The sequence below is a fragment of the Pristiophorus japonicus genome, chromosome 18, assembly GCF_044704955.1.
Source record: "Pristiophorus japonicus isolate sPriJap1 chromosome 18, sPriJap1.hap1, whole genome shotgun sequence".
NCBI lineage: Eukaryota > Metazoa > Chordata > Chondrichthyes > Pristiophoridae > Pristiophorus > Pristiophorus japonicus.
In genome coordinates, this window is record NC_091994.1 from 97,776,184 (window position 1) to 97,802,555 (window position 26,372).

The 26,372-nt window shown below is 44.4% G+C and overlaps 1 protein-coding gene across 1 annotated transcript in view; it reads left to right on the forward strand.

Annotated features, from left to right (window-relative positions):
• The first annotated feature begins 12,125 nt into the window (after window positions 1–12,125).
• pank4 (pantothenate kinase 4 (inactive)) overlaps window positions 12,126–26,372 on the forward strand; it is a 50,727-nt gene continuing 36,480 nt past the window's right edge. The window contains exons 1-3 of the mRNA XM_070860734.1: window positions 12,126–12,270; window positions 20,795–20,877; window positions 23,128–23,336. Of these exons, the coding sequence (XP_070716835.1) occupies window positions 12,129–12,270; window positions 20,795–20,877; window positions 23,128–23,336 (434 nt within the window). The 5' untranslated portion in view covers window positions 12,126–12,128. The remainder of the gene's footprint in view (window positions 12,271–20,794; window positions 20,878–23,127; window positions 23,337–26,372) is intronic.

A 26,372-nucleotide genomic window follows, 5' to 3' on the forward strand; every position in this document is an offset into this window, starting at 1 on the left:
TATGGCCAACCCCTAATCTGTAAGACCCCAGCTGTTCTTCCACAAAGCATGAGACCTCGATCGTCCCATAAACAAGATGGTGTGCGCATCAAAGTCTCTCTCTCTCTCTCTCTCTTTGCATCAACAACATTCCACGAGGCATGAAGCAGAAAACACACTGTAAATGTCGGAATATCATAATTAACCCTATATGATTAACCCTATACAATACAATCCACTCTTGATATTTAGACATTCTAAGTAATATAATCGAGTTGAAGGCGTAATTCATCAGTTACACATTGAGTATGCACAAGCAACGCCCGCAATCTACACCAAAGAATACATACGAGCAGTAATATCAGTAATAACGCGACGAGTAAAACAACGATAGGATGCATTAACAGCTTCAAAGCAGCAGATGTTTTTGGGGACCATCCATAAAAGATGTCCCACCAATGGTGTGCCATAAGTTCAGTGACCGTTGTCGCAACTCTGACCAAGGCGCCTTCACTGTAACTCATAGCAACTTGCAGAGTATGAAGAGTACGGCCTCATTTGCTCAATTCGTCAATGACCTTTTGGTTATCTTTTAGAAATTGAGCTAAACGAGTTAGGTCTACAGTGCGAGGAAGCATAAGTATATTAATCCAGCCCCGTTTAGTCAATTTACCCTTGTCAACACATCAACACAGAGAGGAATATCTTGACCAGTCAGGAGCACCCAATAAGTGTTTCCTTTTCCTTTCGCTAAGATTTCCCCTGCTTGTAAGGGTTTCTGAAGGTACTGCACCCACACTTTTCCTCCTTCACAAACTGTGTCCTGAGTCTGATTTTCTTTTTCAATAGTACGGACACTTTGCCTAACATGTGGCTCATGGGAGTTTCCCCCCCACCCCCCCCCCACCGCCCCCACCGCAATGGTCGGTGATTCAGATTGCGCATTGCTTGTGGTAAGACCTTTAACCACCCTTGCAATGTGTTAGTGGGAGTTAATATTTTAAGCTGTTGCTTAAGTAGTCCATTCATGCATTCTATTAACCCTGCAGCTTGCAGATAGTAAGGTATGTGAAACATCCAATAGATCCCGTTGTCTACCACCCACTGTTGCGCTGTTTGACCTGTGAAGTGCGACCCATTATCGGACTGTACTTCTGCTGGCTCACTGTAGTATGTGATTAAATTCTCCAGTCCTTTAATTGTACTTTGTTGATTCGCTTTAGTCACTGGATAAGCTATCAAAAGTCCAGAATAAGTATCAACAGTAGTGAGCAAATATTGGAACCGTTGTTGCAATGGTAAAGGTTCTAGATAATCAACTTGCCATATTTGTGCTGGTTAAGTCCCTCTCTTAATATGGGCACCGGGTTGTCATTGTAGGGGAAAATATTTCATTTTTTGACAAATTTTACAGGTGTTTATGATCTGTTTAACACCGTCCGTATTCAAATGTAACCCCCTATTTCGTGCCCATTGTATCGTACCCTGAATGCCCAAATGTCCAGATTTATGGTGGGCCCACTTGCCTATGCCATATTCTTCCTCTTCCGCCTCTTTGACAGCCCTTACCCGGGCGATATTATCAACGGTGTTATTATGTTCAAAGATCTTTGAAGTGTTTTTCATGTGAGCATCCACATGATATACAGTTATTTTCATCTTCTGGGCTTTGGACCATATTTGTTCTTTCCCCACAAGTCTTTCCCAGTTATTTGTCAGTTATGTTCATGCCAGTTTCGCATCCAGCTCGTTGGATGCGAAACTGGCATGAACATAACTGGCTACTGCCCATGAGTCAGTATACATGTGTATTTGTTGCTGTTCCTCTTCTAACGCAAGGTCTACAGCTGCTAATTCTGCTAGCTGGCTGGAGCCTCCCAAGCCCTCATCATGCACAATTGTCTGGGTTTTTGGATTGAAGGCAGCGGCTCGCCATCGCCGAAGGCTGTTTCGCCAGACCGCTGAGCCATCTGTGAACCAGGCATGGCTACGTTCTTCAGGTGTTAACTGTTCAAAAGACACGCCCCAGGAGATCGGTGACTCTTTGGTTAAACTGACAGACGGCTGCGTAAGTTCACTCTCAGCTGTTTGTGGGTATTCAGCCACATGCTCATGCAGTCGGGTGATTCCTTCTTTTCCTTTACTTGCTCTGTCTGCGATAGACCATTTCCAGCGCACTATGGAGCTTTGCTGCGCTCGCCCGACCTTGTGTGTCTCATTTTCTGAGAGAACCCAGGATAATATGGGTAGGTCTGGTCTTAAACTGACTTCGCCGTCCCCTGTCTGTCCTTCTGTTTCTGTTCGGGCCCAATAACATGCTAATAATTGTTTCTCAAATGGAGTGTAATGAGTAGCAGCATCTGTCAATTTTCTAGACCAGAACCCTAACGGTATATGAGTGCCATGTTGAACCTGCCACAAACTCCATACTGCAGTATCATTGGTAACGGATACCTGTAGCTCAAAAGGCTGCCCAGGCACTCACGGGGCTAGGGGTAAAGCTTGAGCTACGGCTTCGTTGGCTGCATCAAAAGCCACCTGCTGTTCCTTTCCCCACTCAAAGTGGGCCTTTTTTCATGTTACGGCATACAGCGATTTTAATAACATCGTGAGGTGAGGTAGTATGTGTCTCCTCCAGTAACCCAGTAGTCCCACAAACCGTTGTGTCTCAGTTTTATTCGTGGGGGTGGCCATTTCTTGAATTTTATTCTTCACAGGTTCGGATATGATGCGCTCACCCCGAGACCATTGGATCCCCAGAAACTGGACAGTCTGGCTCGGGCCCTGCACCTTCTTCAGATTTATCTCCCAGCCCCTGTCTCGCATGTGTTGGACTAAAGTAGCTAGGGCTTATGACACCCCTGCCTCGGTGAGACTCCTTATTAGTACATCATTGATGTAGTGTGCCACTGAGACATTAGGAGCCAACGTGCACATGCCCAGGTCCCAGGCCACCAATCCGTAGCATAGGATAGGGCTATGTAGGTAACCTTGAGGTAGGCATTTAAATGTGTATTGCCTACCTTCCCAAGTGAATGCAAACTGATCCTGGGATTCTTCCACTATTGGAATGGAGAAAAAAGCATTGGCAAGGTCGATTACCACATACCATTCCGTACCTTCTTCAGACAGCCGCTCTGTTATAGTTACTGGGACAGCGGTTGCCAGGGGAGAGGCAAATTTGTTCAGTTATCAGTAGTCCAGTCATCCTCCAACCTTTGTCGGGTTTCTGCACAGGCCAAACAGGGCTATTGTAGGGGGACACCGCATGTCTAATGATACCAGCCTCCAAGAGCCCTTGTATGGTTTCCCCGATTTCTTTGTGTCCTCCAGGTATTCAGTACTGTTTCATAGTCACTATACGCGACGGCCGTGGTATTACCACTGGTTCCCACTTTGCTTCCCCTGCAATCACAGTGAACGCCTGTATCCCGAATGAGAATCGCCCGAACGAGGTGCTGTGTATGGTTCCCTTTAAAAGGTCCATCCCAATAATATGTTCCTTTACTGCCGATATTAAGACCATTACCCAGTGCGGAGCCCATTTCCCAACGCCATTCTGATAGTTGTTCGGACAGCGGGCGTTTCTGCCCCCCCGAACCAATTAATCATCATACAGGTCCCTGTGTGTTTCCTAGGATTTCCATGGATAATAGTAACTTCTGCCCCTGTATCTAGTAAAGCAACATCTCTTTGTATGTTCCGCCCCCACCAATGTATCGTAATCGGAATGAGTGGCCTCAGGTCCCCAGGAGCTTGGGTTGATGTGGTTCTAATGGGGAGTACTCCCGGATCCCGGCCACACCCCTAGTCGAGGGGATTACTAGTCTTCCACAGCTCTTCTACGTTGGGGTATAGGCTAGCGGGAGGTGGTTTCTTCGCATCCGCAGACTTATCGCTATCTGACTTAGTCTCCCTTACCTCCCTCCTTTCACCCTTTCCTGTTCCCGGGAAGCAGTGTTGCTTCCACATAGAATACATCGCTCCTGTTGGGATTCCATCAATTTTTTCCTTGGGGACCCCTGCCTTCAGTAAAGCCACGAACATGTCCCTCCGCGTAATTCTTTTTTTTGTCTTTCCTGACCCTGTACCTTTCCCAGAGGTCGAACCTTGTCGCTGGTCCAGATCCCCCGCTACCTTAGCCATTCTCGACTCTCGCACACTATCTTCTACATCCTCTAACTGTCCTAACAATAGGCAAGCGTGCCCCACCCGCTTCCCTTGGGCTGGTCCCAATAATGCGAGTAGCGCACCCCTCATCATAGGAGGGCCATTCTTCATCAGCCTGCTCGGCAATCCTGCCGTAAAGAGCTCCTGATCTGCCCCCCCATATGGTTGGTGATATAATCCTCCCTGTGTTGCCATGTTGCGCAACTGTATCGCACCCTCCGCCATAGTATTCCAAGGTTTTACCTCCCCTTCCCAATCAACGGCAAAGGGATATTTTTGCCGGACCCCTATAGTAACCATGTCCCATAGCGAACCTGTGCCCTGGATATTCCGTAGCACTGCTGTGATATGGTGGTCCATAGTCATAGTCCCCATTTTTGTTAACTCTTCGGGGTTAAGTATTACGCCTGATGCTCCCTGGTCCCAAATCCCGGTTAGCCATTCTGACAATGATTTCCTGGGTTTTTGGTGAAATCGAAACCCTATTTCTTGTAACTCACTAGTGGTGAAGTCACGCACCCCTCTGGTGGTTACCGGATGTTCCCCATCTTGCTGTTTCATCTTATTTGTCATAAGGGGTCTAGCTTCCGTGCTCGGAGCGTATGGGGAAGGGTCTTTAGTTTCCTCCCGTTCCCCCCCTCTCCATCTGTCCGTTCATATTCTGAGTCAGAGGAGTACCAGATGTCTCCGTCCCAACGAGCCGGATCCCAAGTGGGTCCAGCTACCAATGCACGTACCTTTGACTGATCTAGCTGTAATTTTCGTCGTCTGGCTTTCTTTTTATTTTGTACTGTCGCCAGGCGACATATTAAAGTTTCTGATTGTTCATTGACTTTATCCGCCCGGACTGCTTCAGTCAGAGTCGAGTTTTGACTTTCCAAAACCTTAACAGCTGTTTTTAACTGTAGGTTTTCTGCCTCATTTTCCTTAGGTTGTTTACACATCGCCCTTAATGCTGTCAACAAAATCCATCCCATTTGTGGGGGACTACTTTTCTCCTGTGGGAAGCCCACTTCCTCCAGGAGAGACAGTACCGCGTGGGGTATGGTTCTATCTTTGCTCTGTTCCAATAACTGCGTATCCCAATGTTGCGGGGGTCCAAACCGGGCTAACACATGGGCAAGAGAGCCAAAACCCTCATCCCTCGTGCTCCACCCTGGTATTCTATACTTCTCTCCCGCAGGATGAGACTGCTTCTTGTCTTTTCTCTTAAACATTTTACCAGATCTTGTTCGTGACGCCAAAATGTTTTGGATCGATAATAATAGACCCAGGTTCGGGATCTGGATGAATGTTAAATAAGAGACAAGACAAATGAAGTAAAGATAAAACACCGTTTACTGACAGAAAAGAAACATAATACAGTTTATGAAGAAAAAAGAAGTATGATGAGATGCAACAAAGCTCACAGCCTTCGGTCCGTTGGGAACTCCGCAATGACGGCTGGTCAGGAGCCTTGGGGGTTCCGGCACCACTTGCGAATCATGGTCCAAGGTGAAGTTCAAAGAGCTACTGGACAGTTCCATTCCTTTATATGATTGAACAAACATGGGTGCATGTGGCTTATGGCCAACTCCTAATCTGTGAGGCACCAGCTGTTCTTCCACAAAGCATGAGACCTCGAGGTGCCGATCGTCCCATAAACAAGATGGTGTGCTCTCTCTCTCTCTCTCTCTCTCTCTCTCTCTGCATCAACAACATTCCACGAGGCATGAAGCAGAAAACACACTGTAAATGTCAGAATATCATAATTAACCCGATGTGATTAACCCTATTCAATAGTGGTCTCATTTAAAAAAAAATTCAGACATGCTCATTTACTTGTCAAAAGAAAACTAAAAAATTGATTACATTGGTTCGAAAGATACCAAATGCTTATTTTTAAAAAAAAGCCTGCATGGGTTTCTTGAGGCTATAGACAGGGTGAAGCACCGCCCCCATTTTCCTTTGTGCAGAATTTTATGTTAAATGATGTGAAAGCTTCTAGCACAGTAAAAGAGATTTAAATAAAAGATTGGTAGCACAGTATTTGAATTGGGATTTTGAGATATTTTAGGTGATTCTCCTTGATAAACATTTTGGTTATATTGGAAAATCTTCGGTTTGGAAACCTTCTTAAAAGAAATAATACTAAACAGTTTAGGAAAAAAAAGCAAAAAAGTTTTGAAACATTTTCTCTGATGAGAGACAGAAATGCCTTTTGAGGGAGACGAGATAAGATATGGAAGTAGCCTTGGAAATGATTTGTGAGAACTTGAATTGCGAGCACTTGTATGTTAAGTTTATAAACTATCACTTGTTTTTGAATATAGGAAACCAGAAACCTGGCTAGAATTACTACCCACGATACTAATGAGGTTACCCGCCACACCAAATCGAACGACAGGATTAACCCTCTATGAGCTAATGACTGGACGAGCAATGAAGTTACCTGAGGGATAGTTACAGGAGGGGCAGAATTAGGACCATTACAAGATAGAATCAGGAAGTATGTGATGGAATTGAGTAAGCAGCTGAAAGAGATGTGGCAGGAACTAAGAAATAGACAACAGGATGAAGATCAGATAAAGGGACAAAACCCCTGGCCAGAGGTTGGTGCGAAGGTAATGGTTAGAGAATTGCCAGGAAAACCTGGATTTGCCCCACGATGGAGCGGACCATATGAAGTATTAATCAGTGGTGACACATGTGTGTGTATAAATATGAAAGGTGGGGGCCAATGGAAACATTGGTCCCAGCTGAAAGAATATACGGGTATGGCCCGGTAATCTACTCCTTAAAATACGTCTTAGAGTATAAAGAATGGAGGGATGCATTGATAGATGGCCTTTTTGGGGGACTAGAATTAATATTTGCAATACTAGGGGTACTTGCCATAATGAAATGGATCTGGGAAAGGTCACATGTCTGGAGAAATGGTGCAAATGATCCGGTAGAAGTAGAAATGGTGATGAGATCAGAGGGAATGTTGTTATTTGACAATGTGCAGCATGAAATGTTACCTGTGATCATAAATTTAACAGATCTATACCTGCCAGAAAAGTGTAGCCCCAAGACTAAAGCGTTGTACACACGGTTGCTAGACACAATCCTGAGAAAAGCTAGTGACGCATCAGGAGCGAGGGAGTATCACAAGCAGCTGAGACACAAAGGAGGAAGACAAACTGGATCAGATACAAACTGGGCAAGTTCCACATTGGATAAATAGCACTCAGTTGAAAGAAATGGCACAGCACACTGGGCTATTAGATGCCTGCACCCTGAAAGGAATGACTAGGGTGTATGTGGTTACAGGAGGATGTAAGGGGAAACAAACCCCTACGGTAGGGATAATACTAGTGATCCCTGTAATAAACCAAGGCTCATACCGTATCCTCAATATAAAGTTGAAAACATAGGGATAATATGAGGGGAAGAATACATCTGCCATTACCCGATGGACCAGTATGTGATCAAAAAGAATGGAAAGATAAGGGGAATATCTTTATCCAGGTGGCGGAGAAAAGGAAGCCTAACTATATGCCCTCATCCAGTGGGAGATGGGAGCAATGATAGCTGCGGGTTTAACAATACTACGGAAGAATGTGTCATTGAAATAAGCCCAGCCCGAACCAAACCCACACATTACGCCTATCAAGGACGAGGAGAATATTGTGTGGTAACTAGCCTGGGAGCTTACGATTATGGAGGCTTGACTTGTAACATTACAATGCCTAACTTTTGCTTTACTCCCAGAGTATCGGTGGCGGTGGGAAGAGCACACATGACGTATATACATGCCAAGAATCAATTACATTAAATATAAGCGATGAGATTAAGCAAAATATTGATGATTACATGGAAGAGCAAGCACCACCAATTCCCCAATACCTGAAGATTTAACCGAGCTCAAAGGACCATTAAGAAATAACATTAAAAGATATTATGAGCTAAAGGTTAAAGGCAAAGAACTGGACAGTGAAATAAAGGATAACCTGAAAAACCCGCCTTGGTACTTGAGATTATGGAATTGGGGAATGAACATTGAAATACATCCGTGGATAAGGATCCGTTCACATACCCTAGTGGCAGTACAGATAGTAATAGTCTTGAGTTGGTTGGTGATGTTATGTAACAAGTGCAAAATACAGAAGAGGTATACCCAAGCAAAGCTACAAGCTAGGGATCAGGTCAAATTGTTGCAGAATGAATACCTGATATGATTTGTGGGTGCTCCCAACCTATTGCCTGATCACCAAGACCGGGGCGAAGTACATGTGAATCAGACAAAGTGAATAATTGGTCACATTGGGTTAGATTAATCATATGACCAAAGGGGGGATTGAAGGGGTTAAAAATCATTGGTATTTCTAAAAAATTTGTCCTAAGTTTAAGCTGTGCATGGGATTATAATGTATAACTCTCAAGAAGGGAGTATTTGGCAGATGTCCTAGCATAGACAGAATTACACGAGATAATGATAAACACCCCAGCCTTGTCTGTCTATTAACAGGAGATTTAGTCAAGGACAAATAGGTCTGGGAAAAAGTACTTTCACAGGAATTGCTTAACCGTAGAAAAGTAATCACGTAACTAATCACGTAAATAAAAGGTTACTGCACAAGATAAAAGTTCACGGGGTTGGGAGTAATATATTAGCATGGATAGAGGATTGGCTAACTAACAGAGAACAGAGAATCGGTATAAATGGTTAATTCTCTGGTTGGCAACCAGTAACTAGTGGGGTGCCGCAGGGATCAGGGCTGGGACCCCAACTATTTACAATCTGTATTAACGACTTGGAAGAAGGGACTGAGTGTAACGTAGCCAAGTTTGCTGATGATACAAAGATGGGAAGAAAAGCAATGTGTGAGGAGGACACAAAAAATCTGCAAAAAGACATAGACAAGCGAAGTGAGTGGGCAAAAATTTGGCAGATGGAGTATAATGTTGGAAAGTGTGAGGTCATGCACTTTGGCAGAAAAAAAATCAAAGAGCAAGTTATTATTTAAATGGAGAAAGATTGCAAAGTGCCGCGGTACAGCGGGACCTGGGGGTACTTGTGCATGAAACACAAAAGGATAGTATGCAGGTACAGCAAGTGATCAGGATGGCCAATGGTATTTTGGCCTTTATTGAAAAGGGGATGGAGTATAAAAGCAGGGAAATCTTGCTGCAGCTGTACAAGGTATTGGTGAGGCCACACCTGGAATACTGTGTGCAGTTTTGGTTTCCATATTTGCGAAAGGATATACTTGCTTTGGAGGCAGTTGAGAGAAGGTTCACTAGGTTGATTCCGGGGATGAGGGGGTTGATTTATGAGGAAAGGTTGAGTAGGTTGGGCCTCTACTCATTGGAATTCAGAAGAATGAGAGGTGATCTTATCGAAACATATAAAATTATGAGGGGGCTTGACAAGATGGATGCAGAGAGGATGTTTCCACTGATGGGAGAGACTAGAACTAGAGGGCATGATCTAAGAATAAGGGACCGCCCACTTAAAACAGATGAGGAGAAATTTCTTCTCTCAGAGGGTTGTAAATCTGTGGAATTTGCTGCCTCAGAGAGCTGAGGAAGCTGGGACATTGAATAAATTTAAGACAGAAATAGACAGTTTCTGAAACGATAAGGGTTTATGGGGAACGGTGCAGGGAAGTGGAGCTGAATCCATGACCAGATCAGCCATGATCTTATTGAATGGCGGAGCAGGCTCGAAGGGCCATATGGCCTACTCCTGTTCCTATTTATTATTATTATTAATCAGATAAAAGGCACACGGAAATGAAATAATGAAATTGTATGTACCAATGAAATTGTTGTAACTAGGCGAAAATTTGTGACACACCAGGGAAACAACAAATGGAAAGCTTCCGCGTGGAACTTTGTGATTTTGTATGTATTTTGACTGTATAAAGACAGTGACCCGACGATTGTTCAGTGAGAAAGGTGGGGGTGTATCTAGTGTGTGACTAGTGCAAGGCATTTCTCCCTTGATCGATCGAGTGAAAACAAACAACACTTTTCTCCATATACAGACTTGTGTCGAGTGTTATATTTAAATACTCCACAACCGAATGCTCTCCACTTGCCTGGATGAGCGCAGCTCCAACAACACTCAAGAAGCTCGACACCATCCAGGACAAAGCAGCCTGCTTGATTGGCACCCCATCCATCATCTTAAACATTCACTCCCTCCACCACCGGTGCATCGTGGCTGCAGTGTCTACCATCTAAAAGATGCACTGCAGCAACTTGCCAGGACTTCTTCGACAGCACCTCCTAAACCCATGACATCTACCACCTAGAAGGACAAGGCAGCAAGAGCATGGGAACACCACCACTTGCAAGTTCTCCATCTTCTTTCTTTTCAAGTCACATACTATCTTGACTTGGAAATATATCGCTGTTCTTCATCTTTGCTGGGTCAAAATTCTAGAACTCCCTCCCTAACAGCACTGTGGGAGTACCTTCACCACACGGACTGCAGCTGTTCAAGAAGGAGGCTCACTGCCACCTTCTCAAAGGTAATTAAGGATGTGCAATAAATGCTGGCCTTGCCAGCAACACCCACATCACATGAATGAATAAAAAATATTTACTATCACTAGTTGTGTGTACAATTTACAGGGGTCTGCAAGAGCGCGTCAGTATTTACAGAGGTCCCTCGTTGTATGCACAATTTTACATGGGGTCTGCGGGAGTGTGTCAGTATTTACAGAGGTCCCTAGTTGTGTGTACAACTTTCGCCGCACTTTTTCCACGATCTCTCACTGGTCTTCCGCCACGATCTCTCGCTGCTCCTCTGGCACAAAATCATTTGCTGCACCTCCACCGCAATCTCTCACTGCTCATTCGCCCCGACCTTCCCGCTCCTCGGCTGTACCTGGGCCGGTGCAATGAATGTTTGTGGCGGAGGAGCGGCGAGAGATCGTGATGGAGGTGAGGCAAATGTGGCTACGCAGCCCAGAACGGGCCAGCCCACACTGCGATATGTGTGCGCACTAGGTTCATGCAGCAGAACAGGTCTCCAGTCGTTCTGGTTAACCCTTGCCACTGGATAAAGGTCTAGCTCTGTCAAGCCCGTGTGGTGGCTGATGTGCAACGGTCACCACACGTTAAAAAAAATCCATGCACAGGCATCTTTCACCCCCTCAATTGGAGTTCAGGACTGGAATATCGAGTCCTTCATTGAAACATCTGTGAACCAATGTGGAAGCAAGTCATCCTTGTTTGAGGGACCGTCTATGATGATGATGGTACAACTTTACATGGGGTCTGCGGGAGTGTGTCAGAATTTACAGAGTCCCTAGTTGTATGTAGAATTTTAATCAGCTCCACTCGGCAGGCCACGTTTTTCCCATGCCCGACACGAGACTCCCAAAGCAAGTGCTCTACTCGGAACTCCTTCACGGCAAACGAGCCAAAGGTGGGCAAAAGAAATGTTACAAAGACACCCTCAAAGCCTCCCTGATCAAGTGCAACATCCCCTCTGACACCTGGGAGTCCCTGGCCAAAGACCGCCCAAAGTGGAGGAAGCACATCCGGGAGGGCGCTGAGCACCTCGAGTCTCATCGCCAAGAGCATGCAGAAATCAAGCGCAGGCAGAGGAAAGAGTGTGCGGCAAACCAGTCCCACCCACCCTTTCCCTCAACCACTATCTGTCCCACCTGTGACAGGGACTGTGGCTCTCGTATTGGACTGTACAGCCACCTAAGGACTCATTTTTAGTGTGGAAGCAAGTCTTCCTCGATTCCGAGGGACTGCCTGTGGTGATGATGATGAGAATTTTACAGGGAGTCTGAGGAAGTGTGTCACAATTGAGAGGGGTCGCCCAACCAGCAGAGCCTCTGTGAAATACCCAATGCAGTTTCACACCTTGCTCATGAGCAACTTTAGCAGATGACGTCACGGCCTGGCATGGCGTGTGACGTCACCGAGCGGCGTGCGGATTGCGTCTGACGCGCGGCTTACGTATGACGCGCGATGGTGTGGGAACGGCGATGGCGGTAGATTGCACGAAGGAGGCCGGGGGCGTTCGAACGTCCCGCTCGGCGCGGGACGGCCTGGACAAAAGCATCACCCTGCCGCCCGACCAGATATTCCGCAACCTGGAGAACGCCAAGAGCTTCGCCATCGACATAGGTAGGTAGAGAAATATATGAGGCGGCGGTGTTGAGAGTGAGGGGCGGGTGAGAAGGGCCAGGGAACTGTTTGGCCTGAGAGGATTGGGATTGGGATAGGAAGGGAGAAGTGGACTGGGGGGAAGGCAATGCGAACGCTCGGCATGCTGCAGCGCCCCCTGGGAGTTGTAGTTCACAAGGCGGACGCCACTGGTTGTTCGACGTTCAAAAACACGGACAGCAAAACTACAACTCCCATCACGCATCGTTCTGACAGCCCACTCTGGATAGCCAAGTGCACAAACCTGCACAGTTGTATATAGCTCGTGAAATAAGTGCACAGTCAATGTGGGACCGGTATGTGTTTTGCATTCTGACCATCCTTTAGTACATGTTTGTTATTTATCAGGGAGCTAGTCATTTTTTTAACCTTCACTGCAAGAAGCAAAGGGTAATGGTTGACAGGTGTTTTTGTGACTAGAAGGCTGTTTCCAGTGGGGTTCCACAGGCCCAGTACTCAGTCCCTTGCTTTTTGTATTATATATTAATGATTTCGACTTAAATGTAGGGGACATGATAAAAACATTTGCAGTTGATACAAAAATTGGCCTTGTGGTTGATAGTGAGGAGGAAAGCTGTAGACTGCAGGAAGAAATGGATGAACTGGTCAGTTGGGCAGAAAAGTGGAAAATGGAATTCAATCTGGAATAGTGTGATGTAATGCATTTGGGGAGGGGCAACAAGACAAGGGAATACACAATAAATAGGTGGATACTCAGAGGTGTGGAGGAACAGAGGGACCTTGGAGTATATGATCCTTAAAGGTAACAGGACAGGTCGATAAGGTAGTTAAAAAGGCATATGGAATGCTTTCCTTTTTTAACCGAGGCATAGAATATAAGAGCAGGGAAGTTATGCTAGACTGTATACAACACTAGTTAGGCCACAGCTTGAGTACTGTGTACAGCTCTGGTCACCACATTACAGGAAAGTTGTGATTGCTCTAGAGAGGGTGCAGAGGAAATGTACAAGGATGTCGCCAGCACTGGAAGATTTTAGCTATAAGGAAAGATTGGATAGACTGGGGTTGTTTTCTTTGGAATCGAGGAGGCTGAGGGGAAATTTAATTAAGGTGTATAAAATTATGAGGGGTCTAGATAGAGTGGATAGGATGGACCTATTTCCCTTAGCAGAGGGGTCAGTAACCAGGAGGAATAGATTTAAAGTAGTTTGTAGAAGGATCAGAGAGAGTTTGGAACTCACTGCCTGAAAGGGTGGTAGAGGCAGAAACCCTCATCACATTTAAAAAGTACTTGGATGTGCACTTAAAGCCATGACCTACAGGGCTACGGACCTAGTGCTGGAAGGTGGAATTAGGCTGGGTAGCTCTTTTTTGACCGACACGGACACGATGGGCTGAATGGCCTCCTTCTGTGACATAATTTTCTATGATTCTATGAATAGATCAGTCTAACAGCAGCTTGCATTTAAAAAGTACCTTTTAAAGTAGACCTTTAGCCTGGACTATTCCAATTCTCACCTGAACCGCCTCCCACCTTGCACCATCAGTAAGCTTGAGTTCATCCAAAACTCTGCTGTCCGTATCCTAACTTGCATCAAATCCCGTTCACCTATCACCCCTGTGCTCGCTGACCTACATTGGCTCCCAGTCTGGCAACGTCTCGATTTAAAAATTCTCATCCTTGTGTTCAAATCCCTCCATTGCCTTGCTCCTTGGTATTTCAGTGACCTCCTCCAGCGCTGAAATCCTCCCAAGATCTCTGTGTCCCTTCAAATCTCTCGCTTCCCAGAATTTCTTTGCTCATTGGCGGTCGTAATGTCAGCCATCTAGATCCTAATGCCGGGAATTCTCTTCCTAAACCACGCTCTCCTCCTTTAAGACGCTCCTCAAAACCTACCTCTTTGACCACATTTTTGGTCGCCTGTCCTAATATCTATGCGGCTCGGTCTCATTTTTTTTGATAACCGTGCCGTGGGACGTTTTGCTATGTTAAATGCACTATATAAATGCAAGTTGTGTTAGAAGAATGTCCTAAGTCACTTTAAAACCTTATTGTGTTTATCCTTGGCTCCCTTTGTGAAGTGAGTTTTATTGTTGATTGTTGATTTCAGTTACTAAACATAGAATTATAATTTTTTTTAAACAAAGTATTTTCAAGGAAAATAGGTACTTATTTTTCTACAAATTTTCTTATCTACCTTCTTTCCTCCGTAAAGACACTGACTACTGGAATACGGTTCCACTGGTGTCAGTTCCTCTCTGTGAAATTAGATGTAAAGTGTCGACCAGGCTGTTAAATGGCTGGTATTGCTGGATAGCATTCCAGAGAGGAAGTATCTAGCAGTTTATTTTTTTCTCTCCCCTTCCCTCTCTTGATCCAGGATGGTTGAAGCCAAATATAATGCCACTACTGCTAGCCTGGCTGAGACTAGATCACTCAGCAGTGGTGGGAGACCAAACGTGTGTGTTTGTGGCTAAGCTACTCATTGCCTTGTCCATCTGGGAAGCTGGAATTTGTGCTTGTGCAAAAAGGAATAGCCAGTGAATGTCATATGAAAACTCATTGCACTTTAGCCTCATTTATTGCTCTTAACATTCCATCTCTTCCCACCAGTATCTGACATTGATTGGAATAATGTTTGGTAATATAAATTATAAAGGCTTACAATGCATTTTTCCCAGTCAATTAAAGTGGTTGAATGTTCTCCCTTAGCTGATCGTAAATGATTTATAAAGTAATGTGTGTAATTGCCCACCAGGAAAAAAAAACAGATTTTGAAACCAATAAAAGTCTGGTCTGTTATAAAAATGAGGAATTAGCATAACAGCAATTAGTAAAATTAAGTGTCCACATAGTGTAGGCAACGCTAGAATATACAGCTTTTAAATTTATAATTTCTAGGAATGGAGCAATTTGATTCAGGTTTCCTTTAAAAAGTACCTAAACATTCAATCTGTATTCAGATTTTAAACATCTTTGGGACCCTGGGAAATTTGTGTAAGAGTTTTAAATGCTTATATTTTCATCATTTTGGTTGTACTTTGTGGATGCAGGCAACTAGTTGCTTATAGATTGATGAAGGGAAATGGAGAAATCCACAGGAAACAGTATTAATTTGACCTGAGGATTAATGGAGTAATCTTTGGGTGCATTGGATAAATATTCTAAGAAGTGGGTTGCTGGCATCTTTTCTAGTACCTTTTCCTATGTGAAAGCAAAAAATGCTTGAAATACACAGCAGGTTAGTCAGCATCTGTGAAGGTCGTGACATTCCTCACAACTGGGACCTCATCATCACTCTCTCTCCATTGCAGGCGCTGACTGTGCATTTATAGCACTTTCTGTTTTTATTTGAGTCCCGAGGGAGTGCTGCGTTGTTGATAGTGAAACCCTTTGGATGAGATGTTACACCAAGCTGTCTGCTTGTTCTGGTGTTGCGGATGATAGTTAAAAGTTCTCATAGCATTGAAGAAGAGCAGCGAGCACTTTCCATGTCCTGACCAGCATTATTCCCTCAACCAGAAACACAGTCACGAGTCATTCACAGTATTGCTATTTGTTGGATCTTGCTGTATGCAAAATGATTGTGGTGTTTGCTATCAATCGCTATGCTTGAACATATTAAAATGCTTTGAAATATTTGAGATGTAATAAGATACTATGCAAATGCAACTTTGTTTTTCATTTTACCAGAGAATAGGCACAAGATAACCAAAGAATTAGTTAGCAGTGATATTTTGCATGGTTTGCGGTTTTGTTAATTTGGGAACTGCTCTTGCAGGGCTTCGAGAAGCAGGTTTTCCTGGTTGGTATAGATCAAAGTATATTGTGTGGGGTATACTGTGATAGCCAAGTGTCAGCTGTGGCTCAGTGGGTAGCACTCTCGCCTCTGAGTCAGAAGGTTGTTGGTTCAAGTCCCACTCCAAGGACTTGAGCACAAAAATCTAGGCTGACGCTCCAGTGCAGTGCTGAGGGAGTGCGGCACTTTCGGGGCTGTCGTCTTTCGGATGAGAAGTGAAAACGAGGCCCCGTCTGCTCTCTTGGGTGGATGTAAAACATCCCATTACACTGTTTTGAAGACGAGCAGGGGAGTTATTCCTGGTATCCTGGCTAGTATTTATCTCTCAATCAACATCACAAACAGATTATCTGGTCACTATCGCATCACGATTTGTGGGAGCTTGCTGTGCGCACATTGGCTGCCCTTCCTACATTACAACAGTGACTACACTTGAAAAGTATTTCATTGGCTGTAAAGCGCTTTGGGATGTCCGATGGTGGTGAAAGGCGCTATCTATAAACTTATTTTTCACTGATTTTCAGGACTATGGGGAAAGAGCAGAGAGGCGGGACTAATTTGGATAACTCTGTCAAAGAACTGGCACAGGCAGATCTTCTTGCTTCTCATTTCTATCCAGTGACCTCTCCTGTGCCTGTTGACTTCAGGATTGGGTTTAGCTGTGATTGTCAGCCCAATATTTGGCTAAAGGGAGTCATTGTTCAACTCACAGGAACTGAGAGTGGCAGGGATAAACCCCCCTCCCCGCTTCAGTTCCTTACCGAGCTGCCAACTGTAAGATATCTTTACCAATGGAGCTTGGAGATAGAAATTTAGACTCTTGTTACTACTTTACTATATTACACCACGGATGAGGGACTTCCATTGTTCTGAGAAGATGAAGGGGAGATTTAGTAGAGGTGTTCTAAATTACAAGGAGTTTGATAAGAGTAAATAATAACAACTTGTATTTATATAGCAACTTTAACGTAGTGAGACGTCCCAAGGTGCTTCACAGAAGTACTATGAGACAAAAAACTTGACACTAAGCCACATAAGGAGAAATTAAGACAGGGGACCAAAAGCTTGGTCAAAGAGGTAGGTTTTAAGGAGTGTCATAAAGGAGGAAAGTGAGGTAGGGAGGAGAAGGGGTTTAGGGAGGGAATTCCAGCGCTTTGGGCCCAGGCAACAGAAGGCATGGCCACTGATGGTTGATTATGATCAGGGATGCTCGAGAGGGCAGAATTAGAGGAGCGCAGATATCTTTGGGGTGGGGGGGGGGGGGTTTGTTGGGCTAAAAGAGATTAGAGATAGAGAGGGGCGAGGCCATGGAGGGATTTGAAAACAAGGATGAGAATTTTGAAATCGAGGCAATGCTTAACCTGGAGCTAATGTAGGTCAGCGAGCACAGGGGTGATGGGTGAGCGGGTCTTGGTGTGAGTTAGGACACGGGCAGCTGAGCTTGGGATCACCTCAAGTTTAAGTAGGGTAGAATGTGGGAGGCCAGCCAGGCGTGCGTTGGAGTAGTCAAGTCTAGAGGTAACAAAGGCATGGATGAGGGTTTCAGCAGTGGATGAGCTGAGGCAAGGGTGGAGATGGGCGATGTTACGGAGGTGGAAATAGGTAGTCTTACTATGCTGCGGATATGTGGTCGAAAGCTCATTTCAGGGTCAGAAATGACACCAAGGTTGCCAACAGTGTGGTTCAGCCTTGGACAGATGTTGGGGAGAGGGATGGAGTCAGTGGCTAGAGAATGGAATTTGTGGTGGGGACAGAAAACAATGGCTTCAGTATTCCCAATATTTAATTGGAGAAAATTTCTGCTCATCCAGAGCTGGATGTCGGACAAGCAATCTGACAATTTAGAGACCGTGGAGGTTCCGAGAGAAGTGGTGGTGAGGTAGAGCTGGGTGTAATCAGCTTACATGTGGAAACTGACGCTGTGTTTTCGGATGATGTCACCAAGGGGCAACATGTAGATGAGAGGTAGGAGGGGGCCAAGGATAGATCCTTGGGGAACACCAGAGGTAACGATGCGGGGGCGGGAAGAGAAGCCGTTGCAGGTGATTGATTCTCTGGCCATGATTAGATAGATAAAATGGATAATGAGAAGCTTTCTACCAGCAATAGGGTTGGCAAAAGAAAGGAAGACTTGTATTTCACGACCACCGGGTGCTTTACAGCTAATTAAGTACTTTTTGAAATGTAGTCAGTGTTGTAATGTAGGAAATGCAGTCGCCAATTTGCGCACAGCAAGATCCCACAAACAGCACTGTGATAATGACCAGATCATTTATTTTAGATGTTGGTTGAGGGTAATTATTGATCAGGGCACCAGGGATAGGTCTCCTGCTCTTCTATGAAATAGTAATAATAACTTCTATTTATATTGTGCCTTTAACATAGTAAAACATCCCACTTAAATAGTGTTATAGGATCTTTTACGTCCACATAAGAGAGCACACTGGATCTCGGTTTAACGTCTCATCCGAAAGATGACATCTCCAGCAGTGTATTGCGCTGGAGTGTCAGCCTAGATTTTTGTGCTCAAGAGGATATGAGTAACCAGACGACAGATTTAAGATCATTGGCAAAAGGACCAGAGGGGAGATGGGGACAATTTATCTACACAGCGAGTTATGATCGGGAATGCTCTGCTTAAAAGGGCGGTAGAAGCAGATTCAACAATGACTTACAAAGGGGAATTCGATACTTGAAAAAGGAAAATTTACATGGCTATTTGGATAGAGCAGGGAAATGGCACTAATCGGATAGCTCTTTCAAGAAGCTGGCACAGGTAAGATGGACTGAATTGCTTCCTTTTGTGCTGTAACATTCCATGATTTTTAAGACAGTCTCTGAGGTAACCGTGGGGACTGAGTGGAGTATAGAATTAACCCTAATTCATACACTTGAATATATTATGTACTGTAGATGAATCAGTAGGGACCGGTTTTGATTTGCGTGTTTTGCTGAGTTGGGTGATGTGAGCTAGGGCAGGACTGAGGGCGCAGGGGCAGGACTACAGTTGGCATCAGTATGTAAGGGGAAAGAGAATCCGCTTCTGATATTCAGTGATTCCCAAGTGTGCACGGCGGGTGAGGATCAAGCTTGGTTATGATGCCTTTGATCAAAAAAAACCTGCTGCGATTCACCACCAAGACCCACACATGAAGAATGGGCACTTGGGCAAGATACTGTACCCCAGGTAGAGTCAGTACCTTCAGGAGAGGGGAGAACGTTTCCGTTTTAAATATATTTAAAAAAAAAGCTGTCTCTTCTATTTGTACCTAGTATTTGTGCTCGTGTTTATCAGCGTGGTGAGATTTCGATGTTGTTTGTGCTGTTGGGGAAGTGCCGTGCAGAGGCCAGCTACTTCCACGGACTGGAGCAGAGAAACTGGGAAAGCCGGTCTTGGCTTGAATGACATTGGTAGATCAGGTTGTCTGTCTGCCTGGCCTCGGAGCTGGGAGAGTAGTTTATGGCATAGGTGGGAAGACCAACAGAGAGGGGAGTAATATCTGCCTCTCTGTGCTTCAGATCCCGAGTTTTATCAGTTTTGGTTGCTGCAGGAGAAAGCTTGTGTACAGCAACTTTACATCACAAAAATTGGGTTATGTTCTTTCAGTAATTTCCTAGTTACGGGGATAAAAGAGGTTTGATTTACTTAATGAACTAGCAAAATATAAACTCTGTCACAGACATCACTGTTGAAGTGTTTCAAAATGAAGGTTAGCCTTTAGTTCTGAGTTCACTGAATGTTTGTGTGAAAGAGCAGAACTCAGATTAGTACGTGCTCAATTCACCTGAGCCTATCTGCAAACTTGCCATTTTAAATTGTGTTTGTTTATTCAACCCCTCATCGTGCTGATGGCCTCCTTCCAAACCAGTTCTCCGCTGACCCAAGGTCATTAACAATTTGTCCTTTATAGTAGAAATACTGGGTGGGAGAGAAAATCCTAAGTAGAGAGTGGGAAACAAACAAAAATAAATCATCTAATATATAAAACATTGGAGCATGGCCTTTGCAGTTCCTATTTCTTCAGCAGGAAACAGTTGGCAGATATTTTAATGATTGATAGTGTGCCGTCAGTCGCAGGCTTGTTGTACTCTGGCTGCGCCTCCATTGTCCAGGACCCAGCTTTTCCCGAGTGTGGGCATTAGAGCTGCAGAATTTGTGGTCGTCTTTCAATTGCTCCTCCAGCAGAGAATGACTGTATACAGGTGCAATACAAAGGAGAGAGCGGACTTGGCAGCTGCAGGTCTCTGTTTCAGCTGGAGAACTAGCAGCAAAATAAAAATGGATAAAGAGTTAGTGTGTCGCTAGGTGTTCCCTGTTCAGGAGAGATAAGGGTGTTGCCATTAAGGTTTTGGTGAAGCATAATGGCGGGCAAGTCATTTTTTTCTGTGCCGATGTGAACTGTGCAAAGATCCTAACAATAAAAATAGAAATTTAACTCTTTCAAACTTGTAGGTCGCGAGCATTTTGAGCCTTACAGCCTTACAACACCAGTAGTGACGATAGGATCAGTTTGAGCTGGTAAATTAAGAGCAGCACACAGCATTGAAGCATATTGGCACAAGTATCTGTACATCGTGTGCATTGGCACCAAACCAATTAAGTCTAGTGACAACACTGGTTTAGCATTGCTGTGCGTTCTCGAGCTGTTCCTCTCTTGTTGCAGTTTCTGAGTTGTCGTGCTACATATTATTTACAGAACTAGCAGAATGTCTTTTGTTAACAGGTGGCTCCTTGACAAAGCTGGCCTACTACTCATCTGTGCAGCACAAGGTAGCCAAGGTGCGATCCTTCGATCATTATGGCAAAGTAAGTATGAGTGAGCAGGAGTGTACAGGCAGACATGCTCTCAAGGGTCGGCACCTATCCAGCAATACTGCAGTTGTAATGGAGGGCACACATCTGTTTGCAGTCTTTTTTTCCAGCTTGGAACCCTTCTATTTAACATTAAAAAAATGCAGCTGGATACTGCTTCTCTTACCAACACTTCCACCAGCCAAGCTGTTCTAGCCCCACTCTCCACTTGTGTGGTGTTCCCCAGAGTGGTCAGATATGGATTTTTGCTCACAATTCCTGACCGTGGTCGTATTTGGAGGGAGGCAAAACCAGTGGGTGGGTCATTCCTCAGTTACTTTTCCATATCTCCTAGAGTACTTTGGATGGAGGTTTTGGGGTAGCCTACTGTAATGGCTGAACTTGGGTGAGAGATGTCAGAAAACCTACATCTTGTATTGTGGCTAGGTACAGGCTAGAGTGATGCTAAAACAACTTCTCTGTGTTGCTTTCCTATTTTTACATTTGAAATCTGCCACTGATAATCTGCAGGCTAACTGAATTCATGGGGGAGGTAGTTCCAGTGCTGAATCTAGAGACAACAGCTTGCATTTATATAGCGCCTTTAACGTAGTGAAACACTTCAGAGGAGTGTAAATGTTCAAGAAAGTGACACTGAGCCAAAGAAGGAGACATTAGGACAGGGTGATAAGTTTTAAGGAGGAGAGAGAAATGGAGGTTCAGAGAAGGAATTCCAGAGCTTGGGGCCTAGATGGCAGAAAGTACGGCCGCCAATGGTGGGGTGAAGAAAGTGGGGGATGGACAAGAGGCCAGTGCTGGAGGAACGCAGAGTTCTCAGAGGGTTGTAGGGCTGGAGAAGGTTATAACGATCGGGAGTGGTGAGGCCATGGAGAGATTTGTACATGAGGAAGAGAATTTTTAGATGGCGGCGTTGGACCAGGAGCCAATGTAGGTCATCGAGCACAGGGGTGATCGGGACTTGGTGCGAGGATACAGGCTGCAGAGTTGTGAAAGAGCTCAAGTTTATGGAGGGTGAGTAATGGTAGGTCGCCCTGGCGAGCATTGGAATTGTCGATTCTGGAGGGAACAAAAGCGCACATGTAGGTGTCAGCAGCAGATGGGATTAGGCAGGAGCGGAGACAGGTGATATCACGGAGGTGGAATTAGACAGTCTTGGTGATGGAAATGGATTGGGGTCAGAAGCTCAGCTCAAAGTTAAATAGGACACCAAGGTTCCAAACAATCTGGTTCAGCCTGAGACAGTGGCCAGGGAGGGGGATGGAGTTTGTGGCGAGAGCCGAAGACAATGGCTTCGGTCTTCAAGTTTTTAATTGGAGGAAAATGCGGCTCTTCCAGGACTGGATGTGGGACAGGCAGTGGGAGGGGTCGAGGGACGTGGTGGCGAGGTATAGGGTGTCATCAGCATACATGTGAAAGCTGACGAAAGTGGTCCTTATGAGAACAAGGTGGGCCAGACAGTCTACACCAGGAAGTACCATCGACAGATGTACAAAACCCACGTGTTGATGGTCAACACCCCCACAGTAATGTAAAAATGTCTTCGGTGCTGTTGTCTTTGTCTCTCCTACAACAAAGAACTGTTTCCGAAAGCAGTCGCTCCCCACATGGATGGTAAGCAGGCCAGTTGATTCACAATGATTAGCTGGTAAATAGAATTAACTTGCCATTACTTTTTATTGCATTTAAATTTTTCATTCTATGCTGCTATTATGACGAGTGCAATGATAAATTAACAAAGAACAGGCAATCAAAAATCGCGAAAACTTTGAGATAATGACTAGAACTTTGCATAAATTTAGAGCTTTGTGTCAGGTGATCATTTAAACACGCCTTGTAGTGCAAGAGTGTCCAAGCTATGGCCTGTAGGCCAACATGTCGCTCCCAAGCCCTGGCAGTCTGGCCAACCAAGTCCAGGCAGCTCAGTCCTCTGTGCTTTTGACCCTTGCTAATTGCTTTATTTAACCGCTAGAGGTTTGGGAAGGGCTGTCCTCATTGGTGGAATCATCCTAAATCGGAAATCAAGCTCTACCAATATCAGCAAATTGAGCTATTTGCAATTTAATGAGAATATTGATTTTTAAACTGAGTTTTTATAGTATGCACCTGAGCGTCCAGTGGAGACAAACCCATGCATGCTCCTGCTGTAAACTTTTATTGGTCATATTGTGTTATATTTCTCCCAGAAAATATGGTTTTCCGCAGCTTGTATTTCAGATCATGACGCTGTGTTTGTGTTTTTCTAAGGGTCCTGATGATGAACCATTGTACGAGATCTCTGTTCAGGAAGAGATTACTGCCAGACTTCATTTTGTTAAATTTGAAAACGCTTATATAGAAACGTGTCTGGACTTCATCAAAGCCCACCTGGTGAACACGGAGACCAAAGTGATTAAAGCCACGGGAGGCGGTGCTCATAAGTTCAAGAGCCTGATCGAGAAGAAGCTGGGACTAAAGTAAGTGAGAGCTTAAAGGTTAGATGGAAAAGTGACGTTGGCACCAAGATGCACTGATGAAGCGCATAGTCTCAACCAAATCTTTCTCTCTTGTGGGCACAAATGGGAAACTTGATTTGCTCCAAGGGTTGCTATCAATGCTGCATGTACCTGGCAAAATCTGCTAGCTAACTCTCCTGGGTTTGGTTGCAGATCAAAGGAGAAATAGATTTCTATTGTCAGGAGCGATGTGTACCAAAGGATGGGAATGATGGGCCAAGAGGAATATTGTGACTAAAAACAGAATTATTGAAAATATCACTTCCAAGGGAGGAGTGCACAATTGTCCTATTGGATTGTTCTTTTTTACGTCAGCCTTGGCTGGTATCATTCCCGCCTCCCACTCCAGAGACTTGAGTACAAAATCTAGGCTGACACTCCTAGTGTAGTACTGAGGGAGGTGTTACCTTTCGGACGAGACGTTAAACCAAAGCCCCGTCTCTCCTCTCAGGTGGCGTAAAAGATCCCAGGGCACTATTTTGAAGAAGAGAAGGGGATGCCTCCTCTGTATCCTGACCAATATTTATCCCTCAACCAGCCTCACTAAATCAGATTATCTGCTCGTTATCACATTGTTGTTTGCGGATCTTTGCTGTACGCAAATTGGCTGCCACATTTCCTACATTACAACAGTGACTACATTTTAAAAAAAAATATTGCGTCATCGGTTGTAAAGTGCGTTGGGATGTCCTGGCGTTGTGAAAGGTGGGATGTAAATACAAGTTAATTTCTTTTCTGTTTCGTACTTGTGATTGTTCCCACTAAAATTATTTTTTTTTAACTTCGAATACAAATAAAATACAGGAAACTCGTTTATCCGGATCGCTTGGAGATTCGGCAATTCCGGGTAAACGAATTTTCCGATAGGGCGAGTTTACATTTTAAAGTTAATATTTGTGTATATATATTTAACAACTCATTGGAAATCAAAATTCCCACGGGTATGTTAGTGATCGCCTACTTAATAGTCGCTGCATCTGAAGTAACTAGTTGCAAGAAGAGCTCTGAGTGGTTTCAGTGTGAGAACGTGCGTGGCAAACGGTTCATGCGCGACAATCATTTCTGCAGAAGAAAAGGGATCATGTTGCCAGCATGCATATACTTCCCCCGGACAGTAATCACGGAGGGACGAATGCTGCACTGGGAGTGGCTGCAGGTGGCCTTGAGGAGATTGTCTAGCTCGGGTTCTGGAGCGCGCCCACGTGCTCCGAGCTGTGTTCTGTGCCTGGAACCCGGTGCCGGCACTGCCCCCGTTCCCAACGTCAGTGGCTGCAGCAGCGTGCGCGCACACATGTCAGCAAAGCAAGGGCAGAGGAGGGTGAACTTGTGTATTCAATTTTTCGATTTTTACGGTAGATTTTCTGAGCCCTTGCTCATGGTGAGCCCTTGCAACGGAAGGATCTGGATATAATATATGTCGAAGTGTTACGTATGTGCAGGGCTGCCAGCCGATGAGAAGTGGCGACGCAATATTTTAAATTCCGTTACGGCGGGTTTTCCATTAAATCTGTATCCGGATAAACGAGAGTTTCCTCTGCTTAGTCTTTAGTCAGGTGATATACTTCACCCTGAAGTCTGTCAATTATGAATTATGTGGTTTAGCTGTGTTACAAGAGAAGTTATTCTTCAGTTACTGTTTGAGTTATCCTCTATTATCATTTAGAATTCAAAAGAAAGCCCTCTAGCCCTTTGCTGTGAGGCAACAATCTGAAATTCTCTTCTATTTCTGGTATTATATTTAGCTAAATCACAGGTTAATAAATTAATACTGTGATCACTGGACGTGGGCTTGTGTTAATTGTCCTTAATCAGCACACTGCCGGGTCAGTGGCATGTTCTGCTTATGTGCAATTAAAAATGCTAATGAGTTGTTTAATTAAACATTACTTACTACCAATTTCTTTCCAGTTCCTTTCCTCTCCAGGTATTAGTGATTGAAGCAGAGATCTCGTGTGTTTTTTTTTTATACATCTTTTAAAAATCTTGCATCTGCATGTGCATCCTGCCAACTCTTTCTATTATAAATTCCAAGTCCATACAGGAAACTGTCCTGTAAATTTCAGCTGTAATTACACTCTCCAGCTAATTGTTTTGTAGCACCACCATTGGTGGTCGGGTGTAATTACAGCACGAGAAGTTTATACAGGTCCAGGCAGTTTGCCATACCATTGTAAATGTGGACATAGGAATTTGTAATGGAAATATAAAAATAAGATTAGAAGATATGACTTTGAACTGAACTCTGTTTGTTTGGTCTAATTTCCCCGCCCTGTAACTGCTTCACCTGAAGTCTATACTTGATCTTAAATCCCCGTGTGCAACACCACAGGAGATTGACTGGTGTATTATAAAACTGGTACATCAAAGTGTGCATTTCCTATGTGTCACGTGTCAAAGAAATGTATAAAGAAACAAAGGAAGTGTTCAGGAACACAAAATACTGGAGCCAGAATGTCAACAGTCTCTTAATTGACGTCATTCAGAACTCATTCATTGTTTATGTAACAGCAGCAACTTCATAATTTATGTTTGCAGCGCTTAACTTATAGTAGCAATTAGACTTTACATATTATATAGAATGTACAGCACAGAAACAGACCACTCGGCTCAACAGGTCTATGCCAGTGTTTATGCTCCACACGAGCCTCCTACCCTACTTCATCTCACCCTATCAGCATACCCTTCTATATCCTTCTCCCTCATGTACTTATCCAGCCTCCCCTTAAATACATCTTTGCCAATTGCCTCAGCTACTCTATGTTGTAGCACATTCCACATTCTCACCCCTCTCTGGGTAAAGGAGTTTCTCCTGAATTCCTTATTGGATTTATTGGTAACTATCTTGTATTTCTAATCTTGTTTTGGATTTCCCCCAAAAGTGGAAATATTTTCTCTACACCTTATCAAACCCCTTCTTTAAACACCTCTATTAGGTCACCATTCTCTTTTCTAGAGAAAAGAGCCCCAGCCTTAAAGCGATACACACCTACACTTTAG